The 14843-nt window shown below is 37.4% G+C and overlaps 1 protein-coding gene across 3 annotated transcripts in view; it reads left to right on the top strand.

Moving 5' to 3' along the window:
- The first annotated feature begins 530 nt into the window (after positions 1-530).
- LOC107722286 (latent-transforming growth factor beta-binding protein 4-like) overlaps positions 531-14843 on the top strand; it is a 44707-nt gene continuing 30394 nt past the window's right edge. For 2 of the 3 annotated variants that reach the window (XM_016530577.1, XM_016530578.1), the window contains exons 1-3: positions 531-1181; positions 9681-9893; positions 13627-13901. In XM_016530577.1, coding sequence (XP_016386063.1) covers positions 917-1181; positions 9681-9893; positions 13627-13901 — 753 coding nt within the window. In that variant the 5' untranslated portion in view covers positions 531-916. The remainder of the gene's footprint in view (positions 1182-9680; positions 9894-13626; positions 13902-14843) is intronic. The other variant, XM_016530576.1, reaches the window with a different exon arrangement.

The raw sequence follows: 14843 nt of genomic DNA, 5'->3' as shown, positions 1-14843 counted from the left end.
CTCTACAAAAAACCCTTTTAGAACCTATTTAAGAGTGTAGAGTTACAGTAGAGAGCAAAATGTTGGTCTGTTCTCCAAGCATAGCTATTGTATGACTTCAGTAGTCTTGAAGAAGTTATTTATGATATTGTATGATGCTTTATTGTCATTTTGTCTGCATTTAGTTTCTGGAAAAGAGCAGCATGAACATTCTTCCAAATTTCTCCTTTTGTGTTCCACAGCAGAATGAAAGTCACAAAAGTTACTAAATGATTCATTCGTGCTGAACTATTCCTTAACGTTCAGCGCACGCTGCAGGGGAACAGCAAAAGCTTGCCAAATGACAGCATTGAAAATGCAGAGCGAAAGAAAAATACACCCCTCCCTTCATCTACAAGCCCCCGCTACACACACACACACACACACACACACATTAAAAGGCGCTGACCTCACCCCCGTGTGCAATGCCAGAGATGCAAATTCTCTCTCTCTTTCCCCTGCTAGTTTTCTGGGTTTCGCCGCCCACTCTGCTCTCTCCTCCTCATATGACAGAGAAAGTTCTCTCCTCATGTAGCGAGTGTGTTGGGAAGCCTGTCAGTGTTTGTGAGCGTAGGGCTGAAGGAGAGCAAGAGGGGCATCAGCGGGTGATGGATCCAATCCCAATCTCGGCCAGATTTTGCTTGCAACAGCTCCTTCAAACACCGGGACGGCTCTCGTTTCCTCAACAAACAGCTTTCTGAACACATTCACAGCCACACACACAGGTGTGTGTGTGGCGCACATTACCTGATATCTGTGCCAGAACAGGAATTGGGCTTTATTTGTGCACTAGTTGATCCTTTCCAGGGATATTGCAGGAACGTGCCAAGAAAGAGACGTTTCCGTCTTCATCCTGGGTTTGCGTGTGTGTGTGAGAGAGTGTGTGATGTGTGTGTGAATGGGGCTCGCCATGCGTCCTCACAGGCTGACTCTGCTGCTCTGCTTTGGCTTTGCCCTCTGCCTCTGTCTAGCCGTGGCTCAGCAGCGCTCCGCCATCGTCCGAGGGGGTTCAGAGCGGATCAAAGTACTTTTCACCCCCACCATCTGCAGGCTGCGCTGCACGCAGGGACGCTGCACCAACTACTGCGAGCGTGGAAATGTCACCACTATCTACAACAGCGAGCAGGCAGGACAGACGCCACCTGGATCCGGCTTCAGAGTGTGTGAGTAAATGCACTTTATTGAGGGGGCACCGCTGGAATCCTGCAAGATAACACTGATTAACAACTGTAAAATTTTTAGCCTTGTGGTCTGATTTGCATTTAGTGTGCAAGGTTTCTAATTCTGATCTCGTATACAGTTTCCTTAAATCGATTTTTTAAAATAAATACCTATATAATTTTATAAGATCTTCTTAAATGTGTAATGTTATACAGAGTTTACAATATTTATTTATTTGAAAAAGATTTAACTTGAATTTATTTTTTTTTACTTGCGGGTGGGTAGATGATGGAAGTGTCACTGAAAAACCTGCGGAGGCACGTGTCTCCAGTATGAGTGATGAATGGAAGCTTTTGCAGACAAACACACACACACACATATGCACATGCACAGACCCGCTGGACATTTGCATGGACATTGCAGTACAGTCTGTAATGAGAGATGGAGGGCTTGACCTGAGCATTTGCTCTGAGATGCTTATCAAATGTGCCTTCTGTCACTGTTTATTGTTTACTCTATACTGTTTATTGTTCTCTCTGTAGGGCTCCAAAAGTTTGAGATCACCCTGAAAATCTGGCATTCAAAATCTAATTTAAACAAAACTATTTAAGATCCTCCACTATTTGTAGGTCACTAATCAAATAAGAAAATTGATGATATGTTATTTACATTAATTCCAAAAAAAAAATGGTTATTAAATAAGAAATTTGGGAAATTTTGGCTAATGAGAGAAAAAAAAGTGAGAATTGTGAGATGAATTTTTTTGTTTTTTATTCTGCACCAAAGAATAAGAAATTATTTTTTACCTCGAATTCTGATATATATTTAAATGTGTTTATTCAGCGCAAGGGAATAAATAAATAAAAAAGGTAATTGTGACTTTTTATTTTTACATTTTTTAAATTTAAATTTTAAAATTCAGACTTTTATCTCACATTTCTGCCTTTTCATCTCCGAAGTACGAGTTTATATTTCTCAATTGTGAGTTGCAAACTTCAAACAAGAAGAAAATCAGCAGATTATTTCAGAAGTGGAATTTTTTCAAAAAAATTAAAGTATCAAAAAGTTATAGAAGTTTAAATTTACTGTAAAGAACATGCACTATAAGCCATCCAAATCCATTGAATTTTTTTAAATGCATTTTTCTGTCACAAATGTCTAGCTTTCTCTCAGTATTACTTCTATCTCAAAAAAGACTCAGACCTTTCCAATGGTATGTTTTTTGTCAAGATTATAAGAAGGTTTGATTCTGAAAGACCGTAATGCATTTTGTAATATGACACTTGACACTGCCCACTAAGGGGGAGGAGACCGCCAGAAGATTTTAAAGTACCATTTCTATGGTAACGCAATGTCCGATTTCAAAATTGTTTTCACAGGATGGCCTCTAAGCTTTCAAATGATATATGATTTATGATGATTACTAAAAGATTTGATAGAGAAAAAGGACAACAACAAAAAAGAGCACCAAGCGTCCCACAGGTGGGACGGTGACAGTTAAGGGGTTTTAATCAAGTTATAAATATCAAAGAACCATGATATTATGCTGGTTCATTAGCGAGATCGGCTCCAAACCAGCCTTGGATATTCAGTCCATTTCTGAGCTAGAGGCTTATTTTATGAACCCAAGTTGTATTCCTAGTCACCGTACCACGGTACGCTTATGTAAGGCTTGAACAGTCCTCCTGACTTCAGTTTCCACTCGGGACCTGTTTCCTATTCAGCTCTTGCCTCTTGTCCAAGAGAAAATCAGCCCCAACAGTCCAGTAACATTGTGACCTATTTATACAAGAGCTGCCTGTAATCTCCATCAAGAGAAACACATTATGAACTTATCACACATTAAAGCTTCCTCTGATACATTTTATACATTTGTGTTTTAGTCTGGTGAACATGTCGTATATAAAAGCACAAGGTGATTTATATGTGTTCTCTCCACTCAAGCTGTTTGGAGATAAATGGGCATAAACACACATGCCGTGTTTGTGGCATCGAAAGAAATGGTGTTGGCTTCTAGTTCTGAGAAACATGCAGCTCGTCTCATTTATCAGTTTTCTAAACCTCCGCCCATGCTGTTTTTATTTGAGCGGATAGATCCTGGAGGTTACGTCTTTTTCAGTGACTTCACGGTCAGTCTGGCATCCAGGCACGAAGCCAAGCGCTGGTTGTAATTTTGCTCGTTGGAGTCGCTTGACAGCTGAATTATGACGACGAGAATGATTCGAATCTTGATTGTAAACATGTAGTGAAAGTTTGACTGCTGAAAAACACTAGATGTTTCTTGCCAGTGCAATCCAGAGCTCTTTATATCACTATTTGTTTAAATAATATCCCTGTCCCCCCTGCATTCATCTCACTGGGTTAGATCCTGATTGGACACATTTGTCTCCGCTATTCTGTAGTTCCTAGTCACTTTCAATGGATCCATGTGGGATTGTTAGTCATGTTTCTTCTGGATTGTGCTTCCTTTGGCCTGGAAACGTTTCATCTTCACCAAATTGATGTCATATGGTAGCAATTTCAGAGCTGTAGAATGTGACCAAAATGCTCACAAATGTGGAAAAAAAAGGTGACAATAATTGAAAATCCCAACCTAGGCCTAGAATGTAGTTTCCAGCTGATGTGAACACTAGTAGCAGTAAAACACCAACAACTCTAATTCCTTTTCACACAAATTATGATTATAGGGGCAGATTATCGCTTAATAAAGATTTATTGTTTGAGAGATGTCTTGCACAATGCTATATCATGAGCTCAAAACACTTTTAACATAGTGCATAATTTGTAAGCTACTACACTGTGGTGTTTGCATCACATAAGAAGCTTGGCTTTTCTGATTAAGTAAACTTGCTCGTTAGCGCACCCAGTACAGCATTACACTTATGATGTGAAACACTCACCAGACATTTCCCTTTCAAATTCCCAGCATACTGTACATACAACAACCAACTTGAAACACGTTTCCAGATTCACAACCGTCTGTTTCAGATAAAACTGAACGCACTTATAGCACCACCCACTGGACTCATTTCGCTTTGAAAGTGTTGTGAAAAGTCAATAAATGTCACGACATGCACAGGGTTGGCAAATCCAGTTCTGTCAAGTTTAGTCAGAAATCATCTTATGAGGTGGTGTTAGTTATTTAGATTTGCATGCACCCTAAACACAGTGTGTTCAATTGCCATGGTGTTCAATTTGTAAACAAATGACTCTTATGAACCGGTTCTTTAAAAAAAAAAAAAAGATTCACTAAACGGTCTCGAAGGGTCTGTCGCAAATGGAACACCAAACCCTCACAGCCTTCCTCCGAGTTGTCTACTAAGTGCAGAGAGTTAGAATCAGAATTTGAATCAGACTCCCTAAATGAATCGTTACTGAGTTCACAATTGAACAATGAGTCAGTTTTTGGTGGTGTCCAATTCAAAATGAATGGTGAATATTTATAGTTTAGTTTTGCAGATATTTGCATCAGTCTATTTACTTACTGGTTGTTTACATGAACATTATTATTGACATGTCAAAGTCTAGACCCTGAATATAAGACGACCGCGTTTTTTCAGATGTATTTCCAAGAAAAAAACATCGTCTTATATTCGGGACAATACGGTATGTATGCATGCAGATGGGCTGAGCATCTGTGTCCGATCTGAGGCACGTGTTTGTAGGGCTGGTTATAACTCTCCTCCAATAGCTGGCTGCGGGTTTTGGGTGAACAGAGAGTCGAACACGTGGTGCCAAATAAAAGCTTGCAACCCTTCAGCTGCTTTAGCTGAAATCAGTGGAGAAAGCGTGAAATGTACTTCCTGCCGTAAGAGAAATCAAGCAGCCGTTTCTTCTCGCTGCGTACATGTGTGCATCTCTAAGGGTTAATTAGCTTACCTGCAGTGGCCCTCAGGGGCCCTGAAACATCTGGACCATGGCAGAGAGCCAGAGACTGTTAGAGGGGCTCCCAACACGTGTGAGAGTATGTGTAAGTGTGTGTTATCGTACTGTATGTGCAGATGATCATGAAAGATTCAGCTTTCTAAACGGTTCTCATTTGTCGTCCTGGTTTTTTACGATATGGAAAAATTCTTCCATGCAATTATGCTTTGATATTAGTGGAAGTAAATGAATGTGTGTTAATGGATTACAGAGAGATTTGTAATATTGTACAGTAAACTTCTGATCCCTGGTCTATGAGATACATTGGCTTTATATACAGTGGGTACGGAAAGTATTCAGACCCCCTTAAATTTTTCACTCTTTGTTATATTGCAGCCATTTGCTAAAATCATTTAAGTTATTTTTTTTTCCTCATTAATGTACACACAGCACCCCATGTGCTGTGTGTACATTAATGAGGAAAAAAAATTAACTTAAATGATTTTAGCAAATGGCTGCAATATAACAAAGAGTGAAAAATTTAAGGGGGTCTCAATACTTTCCGTACCCACTGTACTTATGTCATGACTTTTGCAGCACCACGAAGGCACATAAACACTAAGGTTTTCAAAAAAGGGGGTACGGTCAGGGGGTTGCTAGCGGATCAGTGCAAAATGTATGGTTACATTTTCGTACTGACATTAATTTATGATTTTTTTTATTTTTATTTTTAATAATAATGAGGATTTTAGCACCACCTAAAAATAAATAAATTATTAATAATAATTATTATTATTATTATTATTATTATTATTATTATTATTATTACAATAATAAACTAATTTTACAAAATAAAAGGCTACTTGTTTTGAAAGTAAAATAATATTTTGGGGAGAAAAATGTATGCTTCTTCAGCAAAGACACATTCAATTGATCAAACGTGACAATAAAGACATTTATAATGTCACAAAAGGTTTCTATTTCAAATAGATGCTTTTATCTTGAGCTTTCTATTCAGCCAAAAATCCTGAAAAAAATCTGTTTTCACAGAAATATTAAGCAGAAAAAACAACACTGATACTGAAACTTAAAAAATTACAAACGAGATATTTTTAGTTGCACATTTAAAAATATAATTTAGTATATATATCAAAATCACATTTAGTAATTCACATTTATTTATATGGTATGGGATTTACTTTCAAACAATTTTCACTCAAAAAATGCTAGGAAATTTCACAAATAATTACAAAATGACAAATAACACATTCAATTAAACTTTACATTTTAAAGAAGAAGACTGAAATTGTGTTCTTATGTTCTTAACTTTATTCAGATCATTTTTTTACAATGTAGTGGCTTTCCAGTACACCTTTTTTTAAGTAAATATGGTAAAATTATTGTGTTAAACATTTTTTTTTTAAATAGTACAAATAACAACGACAACAGCAGCAGCTGAAAGTAAATATGTTTAAGATGATGTTGAAAATGCAATATGTTGTGATAATTTGCCTTTATCTTTATACAATGTAAATAAAAAAGCCTGTTCTTCTGTTGTTTTAGAAACAACATGTTGTCTGATATGTGTAATATTTGTCTCACACAGTGTGTCTTTCTAAAATGACAATATATAGCCTCTCAAATATTCTCATTGGTCAGCGAATCTCTACGTCAGACATACGATCGCCATTGAAATGAAATGATTTGCAGTTTTCTCCCAGAGTACAGCACATGCTTTACCAGCATGTGTCTTTAATTTACCTCAAAATAGTTCTGCCTTCCCTTCCATTCGAGTGATGCTGCAGTCAGCCTTGAAGTTCATAGACATGTGCCCAAAATATGTTGATACAAACCTTCCAAACTCGTTTTTTGTATAAAAGCGTTCATATCAAATTATATCAAATTAGACAAAGCGTCTAATTTGAGACTTCAGTTTTAAACTCAACTACTCTTGAACAGGTCCAGTCATGTCTGGCAGGATCTCTTTTCTTCATTTAAGCTGAAAGATGGCAGATACGCATATGGCAGCGCTTTTCTCTGAATGAATCTTTGAAGTGCAAATGAGACCTCCCTGGATCTTCTCCAATGAAAATGGCTTTTTCTTCCATTTGTGTCCTGTCAAGAGTTTTATAATTTAGTTGATTCAGTATTTCATAATATTCAAAAGTATTTTATTTACATATTTCACCCCTCGCTGAAAGTGCAGATTTGGCTTGCTGTTTATCTGGATGGAGCCAATATTTATCCGAACCCTCAATGGTTTCAAAACAACAGAATATCTGTGGTCCAGAAATGAAGTTGGAAAGCTAGAAAATGAAAAGGTACTGGAGATTTCCAGCTTTAGTTTTATGAAGTGTGAGGGTGTTACCAGCTGTTTGTGTTTACACCGATGAGCTGAAGAACAAGCTCTCATCCTGGTTCAAAAACCACCACGGTTCATTCATCTCCAGACGTACAAACCTCTGCCACATCTTCTCTAAACAACGCCAGCCTCCCTCTCCCTCTCTTTCACATCCATAGAATACAGTCTAGTATGTATAAAATACAATGTAATGGTTAATATACAGCTCATGAGATCATATACATAATTATCTTGCTAAAATGAGGGAAATCTTGGGTTTATACTTCTATGTCTGTGCATAAGACATAAACTAAGATGGTTTTAACTGGTGTTAGATAGTTTGTTACTGGTAGCTGTTGTAGGCTGTATACAGCTTAACCACTGTAGGGATGATAAAACCAGCATGAAAGTCACCAAAACTAATAGTGAGTTTACCCTTGTTAAAGAAAAGTAGACACATAAATGGATTTAATCGGATTCAGAGGTGGAAACTAAGAAATCCTATTGAAAGAAAATGTCTAAATAATTCACTGGTCCATTGACAAGAAACATCATTAAACACATCTCTTTCTGATGTTTTAGAGTTGCATTTGTAAAATGATTTGTGCACGCATATCTCATAGAGACGCTAACAACCATTTAACGCAACCTAGCAAACATATAGTAAAATGAACAAACTATACAGTATGTCCGCATTAGAACATCATACCCAGGGGAAAAAATAGGTTATATAATTCTCGTTGGAACATTGTTTTGAAATGTGTCTAAAATGTCAAAATGTCCGGTTTTCTTGTTGTGATTATAATGTTAATTATTTAACATTTAAAAGAATGTTTCTTACACCGTTCTGACATTTATTTGTAATATTATAAGAATGTTAAAGTGTCAAGTGTTCTTAAATAGAACGCTATTTGAAGGTTACAATAAAACATTTCTTGCAACGTTCTACTAACATTTATATAACTTCTAAAACATTACTTGTTACCTGGTTAGAGACATTGGGTTGAGCTCTTTTGACTCTTTTCACACTCTAGCAACCATTTAGAGGACCCTAACAACCATATAGTAAAATGAACAAGTTATATATCTACATTTAAACAACATGGAGACATGGGGGTGGGCTCTTTTGACTCGGGCTGTTAACAGGCTTTAGATATCACCATAGCCACACCCTAGCAACCATTTAGAGGACCCTAACAACCATATAGTAAAATGAACAGTATTTATTTCTCCATTAGAACAACATAGAGGCATGGGAGTGGGCCCTTTTGGCTCAGACTGTTAACAGGCTTTAGCTGTCAACCTGAAAATGGTCTAGCCACACCCTATAAACCATTTAGAGGACCCTAGCAACCATATGGTAAAATTAACAAGCTATATATCTGCATTAAAACAACATAGAGACATGTGAGTTGGCTCTTTTGACTTAGACTGTTAACAGGCTTCAGGTATCACCCTGGAAATTGTTTAGCCACGCCCTAGCAACCATATAGGGTACCCTAGCAACCACATGGCACCGTGAATATACCATATTTCAGCTCCAGAACTCCGAACTGATATGTGATTTGGCTCTTTTGACTCAGGCTGTCCATTCAGGCTTTCTCAAGTCAACATCAAAGTTTGTTCGCAAACTTTAGACTCTATTTTGATGTATATATGTTTTCTAGGAATTATAAAATACTACCACAAAAAAATCTTAAAACGATGTGCATGGATACAGCAGAGAATCAATGCTGACCCGGCACTGAACACCTGCCTTAAAAAACGGTGGACACCTGTGGACTTTGGATGCTGTTCAGCTTCTACTAAACCCTGGCTAATAGAGGTGTGTGTGTGTGTGTGTGTGTGTTTACCTACTTAACCAATCTCTCTCTCTCTCTCTCTCTCTCTCTCTCTCTCTCTCTCACGTGGTACATTTATTTTCCTTTTTTTTAGGCATGGGCCCGTTCCAAGCTTTCCAAATGTATTAATACACAGACATGTGATATAGAAGGCATGCCGAGGCCACCAACGAAATAAAAGAAATACAACAAAAAGAGTTGCTTTTTATAGAAACTTTCCATTTTGCGAGGCACTAAACCAAGACGCATTATTAGGTTGTTAACAGCATCCATTCAAATGCAATAATGACTGTGTTCTGTGTCTTTCATCAGAAACTTATTGAGCTGTTGTGGTTTTTAGAGCAATAATTGCATAATTGCATAAAGTTGATGAGTGATGGATGAAGTCATTCATCAGGGATTTGCTCTGATTCTCTGTGCTTTTTACTCACTTTCTCTGTTCTTTCTCCCGTCAGTCGTGTGTCCGATGTTGTGTAAGAACGGAGGAGTGTGCGTACAGAAGGATCAATGTCTCTGCCCGCCCAACTTCACTGGGAAGTTCTGCCACATCCCCGTCTCCACCAATCACATCGAGAGACCGGCGACGAGTGCTGGCGATTCATCCAATCAGCCGATGACATCTGAGTACATACTGCCTCTGCAGACGCCGGAGCAGATCAACACCAATGGTGAGAGGATCTGTGTTTTTCAGTAAATGTTTCTCACGGTTCTTTCACAAAAAGCACAGTTCAGTTAACACACGTTGATTTATGAAGGGGCATGTTGTCACACAATGGAGACCAGATGTTCAGTCATGTCAGTTTGAGAGAAATATTTTTTTTTAAATACAATTTTTTAAGTTCTACCTGATGTAAAAAGACATTTCAACATTTTTGTCATGTTTTAAAGAAGTACACTTATTTTTATGTGTTGACTTACATACTAAAGCACTTCATTAACATTTTAACTGTAGTGTGTGTTTCAATATTAGATTTAAGTAATATATTATTTAATGTATTTAAATGCACTAAATTGCAACTTCATCATTACAAATGTGTAATTCAAAATATGTTCAAAATACATGACATACACTTACATTAGACGATAGAATGCAATAAAGTACATATAAAATACACTTAAATACTACTTAAGTGGGTCAAAAACTTAGTCTTAATTTCAACTAATTTATAAATGTATAAAATTAAACTAGAGTTGATTTTATTTAATTGCAATTAACATGCAATTAAATGTCCAAAAACATTACATTCAGTTTGCACTTGAACTGTATCAAAGTATATATGTTTAAAGTATATTATTTCCGTAATAGCACGGTTTTTAAAAGTGTGCTTTTTTTTCACAAGGGTACAGCATATGTTAACAATTTATGCAAAATTAGAAGAATGGACCCTATTTTAACAAGCACACCATGTTTCATCAAAACTTTTACAGTAATATGTGTTTTGGCACTGTAATCTGTTGCGTAACTCATGGACACATACGGATCCAGACTGTTGTGATGGTAAAAAATGACTGTGTCACAGACTGGCGACATTTATTTTCTGTTTTCATTTGGCTGCAGCTCTCAGTTTGGATGCGATCCATAAATGGCAGCATCAGCCTTTTCTTTTTCAGAGTCCTGTGAGGAATTAAGGCAGAAATGCGCCTGATGTATCATGCAGATGTCAGTTACACCTGGAATATGTGAGCGTGTGGTGCTTGAATAGATCATGTGCGTCGTGTGTGGGTTTGTTGAGGCAGAATGACATCAGGGAAACCACCATGTCCACAGTTTTTACTCTGAAAGGTGCTCTGGGCTTTACTAAGACCTGATGGCATTTTAATATATATTTGTTGGCGTTTGGCCTCTTTGTTGGACAGAGGTAATGGAGAGTGACACGTGAGGACACGTCAATGCCAGAAATGAACCTGTGTCACTCATGAGCACAACAGGTCTTCAGTAGTTCTTCATCTACTTTCTTTCAGGTAGATCATCTAAACGAAACTCATTCCTGTAGCTCTTTGCCGTTTCATTCTGCAATAAGCAACACCACAAAACTTAATACCCATAATAATATGTGTTCATTCTGTCAGGGATGTACAATATGTACAATCTCTAAATGTAAAGTTTGAAAATACATCTTCCAACTTTATAAAAAAAAAAAAAACTGTACCTTTACTCTACCTTCTGAACACACTGCAAAAAAAAGTTCTTCCTCCGTAATTTTGTCTTGTTTTCCAGGGCAAATGTCTAAAGATTCTTAAACCAGGATACATTCAGAAGCAAAATGAGAATTTTAGTTTTTATGAGAAACTGATCAAAATGAAAATGAGATTACAGTTAAAACAAGAACAAATATCTGCCAATGAGCTCAGAAAAATCTACTTCATTCAAAGGAAAACACATTTTCATTCCCCATACTTGTTCTTGTTTTAAGCATAAGCTAAAAATAAAACTTAATTTTGACTTCAAATGTTTAATAATTTCCATCTCAAGTAAATGTATCTCAATTTACGGATATTTAGATATTTGTATTGGAAAACAAAAATACTGAGGGAGATATTTGTTTTTTTCCCAATGCATGCTACATTTAATCCCATGTCTTTTGTTAATTTAAGACTTTATATGCTCGGATTTAAGACCTTTTTAGTCCTTATTTGGTGAAAGCATTAATTGGTGAACATTCACAAACAGCATTGCAAACTTACAACCAAATCATAATGGGCATCATAAGAAGTAAAGGTAGTTTAAAATACTATACTATGCTATTTTGACGCTGTACTTTGTGTCAGATTTTTGGTGCAAGGTGCCAGTAAACCCTACAGCTTTTAAACTAAAAACACTCTTATTGTGCAAGCGGTGACTTGAATTGGGTTTACGAGCACTAAACACTGGTCTGCACTGTTATGTAACAATCTGAATCCCAAACTGAACCTGATGTTCCCAGATGGGGTTGCAGGGATGTTCATCCAAAACAAATAAGGCCCATGTTGTGCCTGTCTTTTCTAGGCCTTTATTATCACAGAGCCGTTTCCATATCGTCTTTAGACTTCAAATCATCTTTTATAAAACACAGAAGACTGGAAAGCATCGGCATTGTATTTAGCGCCTGTTTGGTGAGGAGGGGTTTCTCTCGGAGGAAAATTGGACAAGCGTTTTGCCAAGTTTAATCTGTAAGAGGCAGGAGGTGATGGTGACTCACAGCTCGAACACGCTTCAGGAGAATGAGTCTTCGGTTTGCACAGATCCTAACTTGGATGCTCTCTACACCTTTTCTTTCTCTCTCTGTTATTTCTGGAGCATCAGTCTGTTTATTTGAGAAACAGTAAACTTCTTTTGCTCTGTCCTGAGTATTTGAGTGTGATTTAGAGTAATTTCCAGGACTAGGGTTCAGTACATGGCCTGTGATGCCGGAGAGGCCGGATATAGAAAAGTTAAAAGTGAAAGTGACGAGACATGTGATGATTTAACCCATCCAAGTGCGCACACACAGCAGTGAGTAGTGAACACACACACACCCCCGGAGCAGTGGGCAGTCATATTTTTATTATGCCTTCATTATTATTCATTTATATGTGCTTTTCAAATGCCTTGCGTGTGTGGATCTACACCCGCTGCTGAACAGGCTTTAAATAAAATAAAATAACATAAAATAAAATACATGAATCAATGAATGAATCAATGAACTATAATTTATAAAATAAAAAAGTATAATAAAAATAAAATAAAAAAATTTATAATGAACAAATAAATAATCTGTTGAATCATTTATTGTTTTTATTTTTTTGCAAAGTCTGCAATTTTATTCCAAAATCAGTCTTTTCCATCTCTATAAAATGTCCTAAATTGTCCTTGAGTTGTCATTTCGCTAATGAACACAATACATCATTTAAATAATTTAACATCAAATTACATTTGACACGGTGGAAATGACACTGTGGTGGGACTTTTCATTATTTTCAGGGAAAAAATGCTAAAACTAAATACAGAGTTCTGGCATGAAACTCTAGATGGCGCAGTCCGATAGGTCTAACTCAATCTGACCTAATGACATCATTATCACGTGGCACAGCTGACTGGTTCTCTTTATATGTGCAGCAGCAGTATTTCTTACATGCTCACAGCAGCATGTTGTGGATGTATTGGCTGTAGCATGTCTCGGTACTTTCTCTGCCGCAGCAGCAGCGTAGCAGATCTATTCCGCCAAGACCAAATACATTAACATTGTCATGTACATTACCATGCCAATCCCTCAGAGAGTTGTCATGACAGAACTATGCATTTCTATAAATTGTTAGTGCATAAATTAAACTAGTTAGAGAGTTTATGTTCTGAATTCAACAGGATCAAAGACTTCGATAGTTAAAGAAGCCGCCCTGATTTCAGTGTGTTTCTGTGTCTGATCCGGTCTCTCTGTCCGTCAGTGTCCCCCATGGTGAAGGTACGAGTCCGGCACCCTCCAGAGGCCAGTGTGAAGATCCACCAGGTGCTGAAGGTGGGTTACGGCTCCACCGTCCATGAGCACTCGGAAACCGTGACCTGGTCCGCGGGGCTCTCGGGGGCCCGTCCTCACCAGCTGCCGGGAGAGAGAGCCGAGGCGCCGCCGCCGAGGGTTCAAGCCCAGACCATACGCGGCGATTCAGTCTACACCGAGACGTCCGGCTTCAAATACTGCTTCAGAGACGTGCGCAATGGACAGGTTAGATTAAAGCTCTTCTGTTTTCATTCCTCGTTCGCTTTAGCAGTAGAGCATCTGGTTTGGTTCTAGTAGGAACAGGACCCAAGCTAGTCTGGTCTATGCTGGATAAATTGAGTATGACTTGTTTATTGTGGCTCTGTCATGTGAGCATGCTGAACTTCAAATGTAGGTTAGACAGTGTTGTGAAAACCACTTCCATCACCAATACTGTGTTTATTCAAGATTGTTTAGCTGATTGTTTATCCAAAGTACTCTTATTAGAGGACAGTTCCCCTGGAGCAACTTGGGGTGATAGAGATTTGTCTTACACTAATTAAAATTCATCATTTGTTCAGCTGTATGTTGCTGGAAACATGCATTACTTTTTTATATGGAACACAAAAGCAGTAATTCAGCATAATGACAAGGCTTTTCTTTTCCAAAACAACAAAAGGGGTTGGAGACCAGAAGCTGTCAAGCTCCAAAAACGAAAAAAAAAAAGAAATAAAAGCGTAACATAAAAGTAATACATCCCTTGTGAAAAAGAAGTACACTTTAGCATATTTTTAAAAAGAGTACTTAAGTATATTTTTTTTAAGTATTATTTCCATAAGTTTGAACTGCATGCAATGTTTTCCGACACTTAATTGCATGCTATTTACAATTAAATGAAAATGTATTATAGTTTAAATTTATTTACCATCAGCTATGGGCTGTGCTTGCTTGTTTGTTTTAAATATGAAAAAGTTATATTTTTGGCAAAAGTAAAAGCCCTTTCACACATGAATAAGCATCAGGCTGAAGGAAATGTAAATTCACTTCTGTCCAGTAGAGGGCGCAGCTCAAACAAACCTTTCAGCGTTACTGCCATTCTAGACTGCATGAAGAATAAGACGCATGAGAAGAAAGTTCAACACTCTTCAGCAATTAAAAAAGAAGAAACACAAATGTCATGTTTATCTA

Source organism: Sinocyclocheilus rhinocerous, unplaced genomic scaffold (genome assembly GCF_001515625.1).
Source record: "Sinocyclocheilus rhinocerous isolate Xijiao unplaced genomic scaffold, SAMN03320098_v1.1 scaffold904, whole genome shotgun sequence".
Lineage (NCBI taxonomy): Eukaryota > Metazoa > Chordata > Actinopteri > Cypriniformes > Cyprinidae > Sinocyclocheilus > Sinocyclocheilus rhinocerous.
This window is presented reverse-complemented; position numbering and strand designations above follow the sequence as displayed.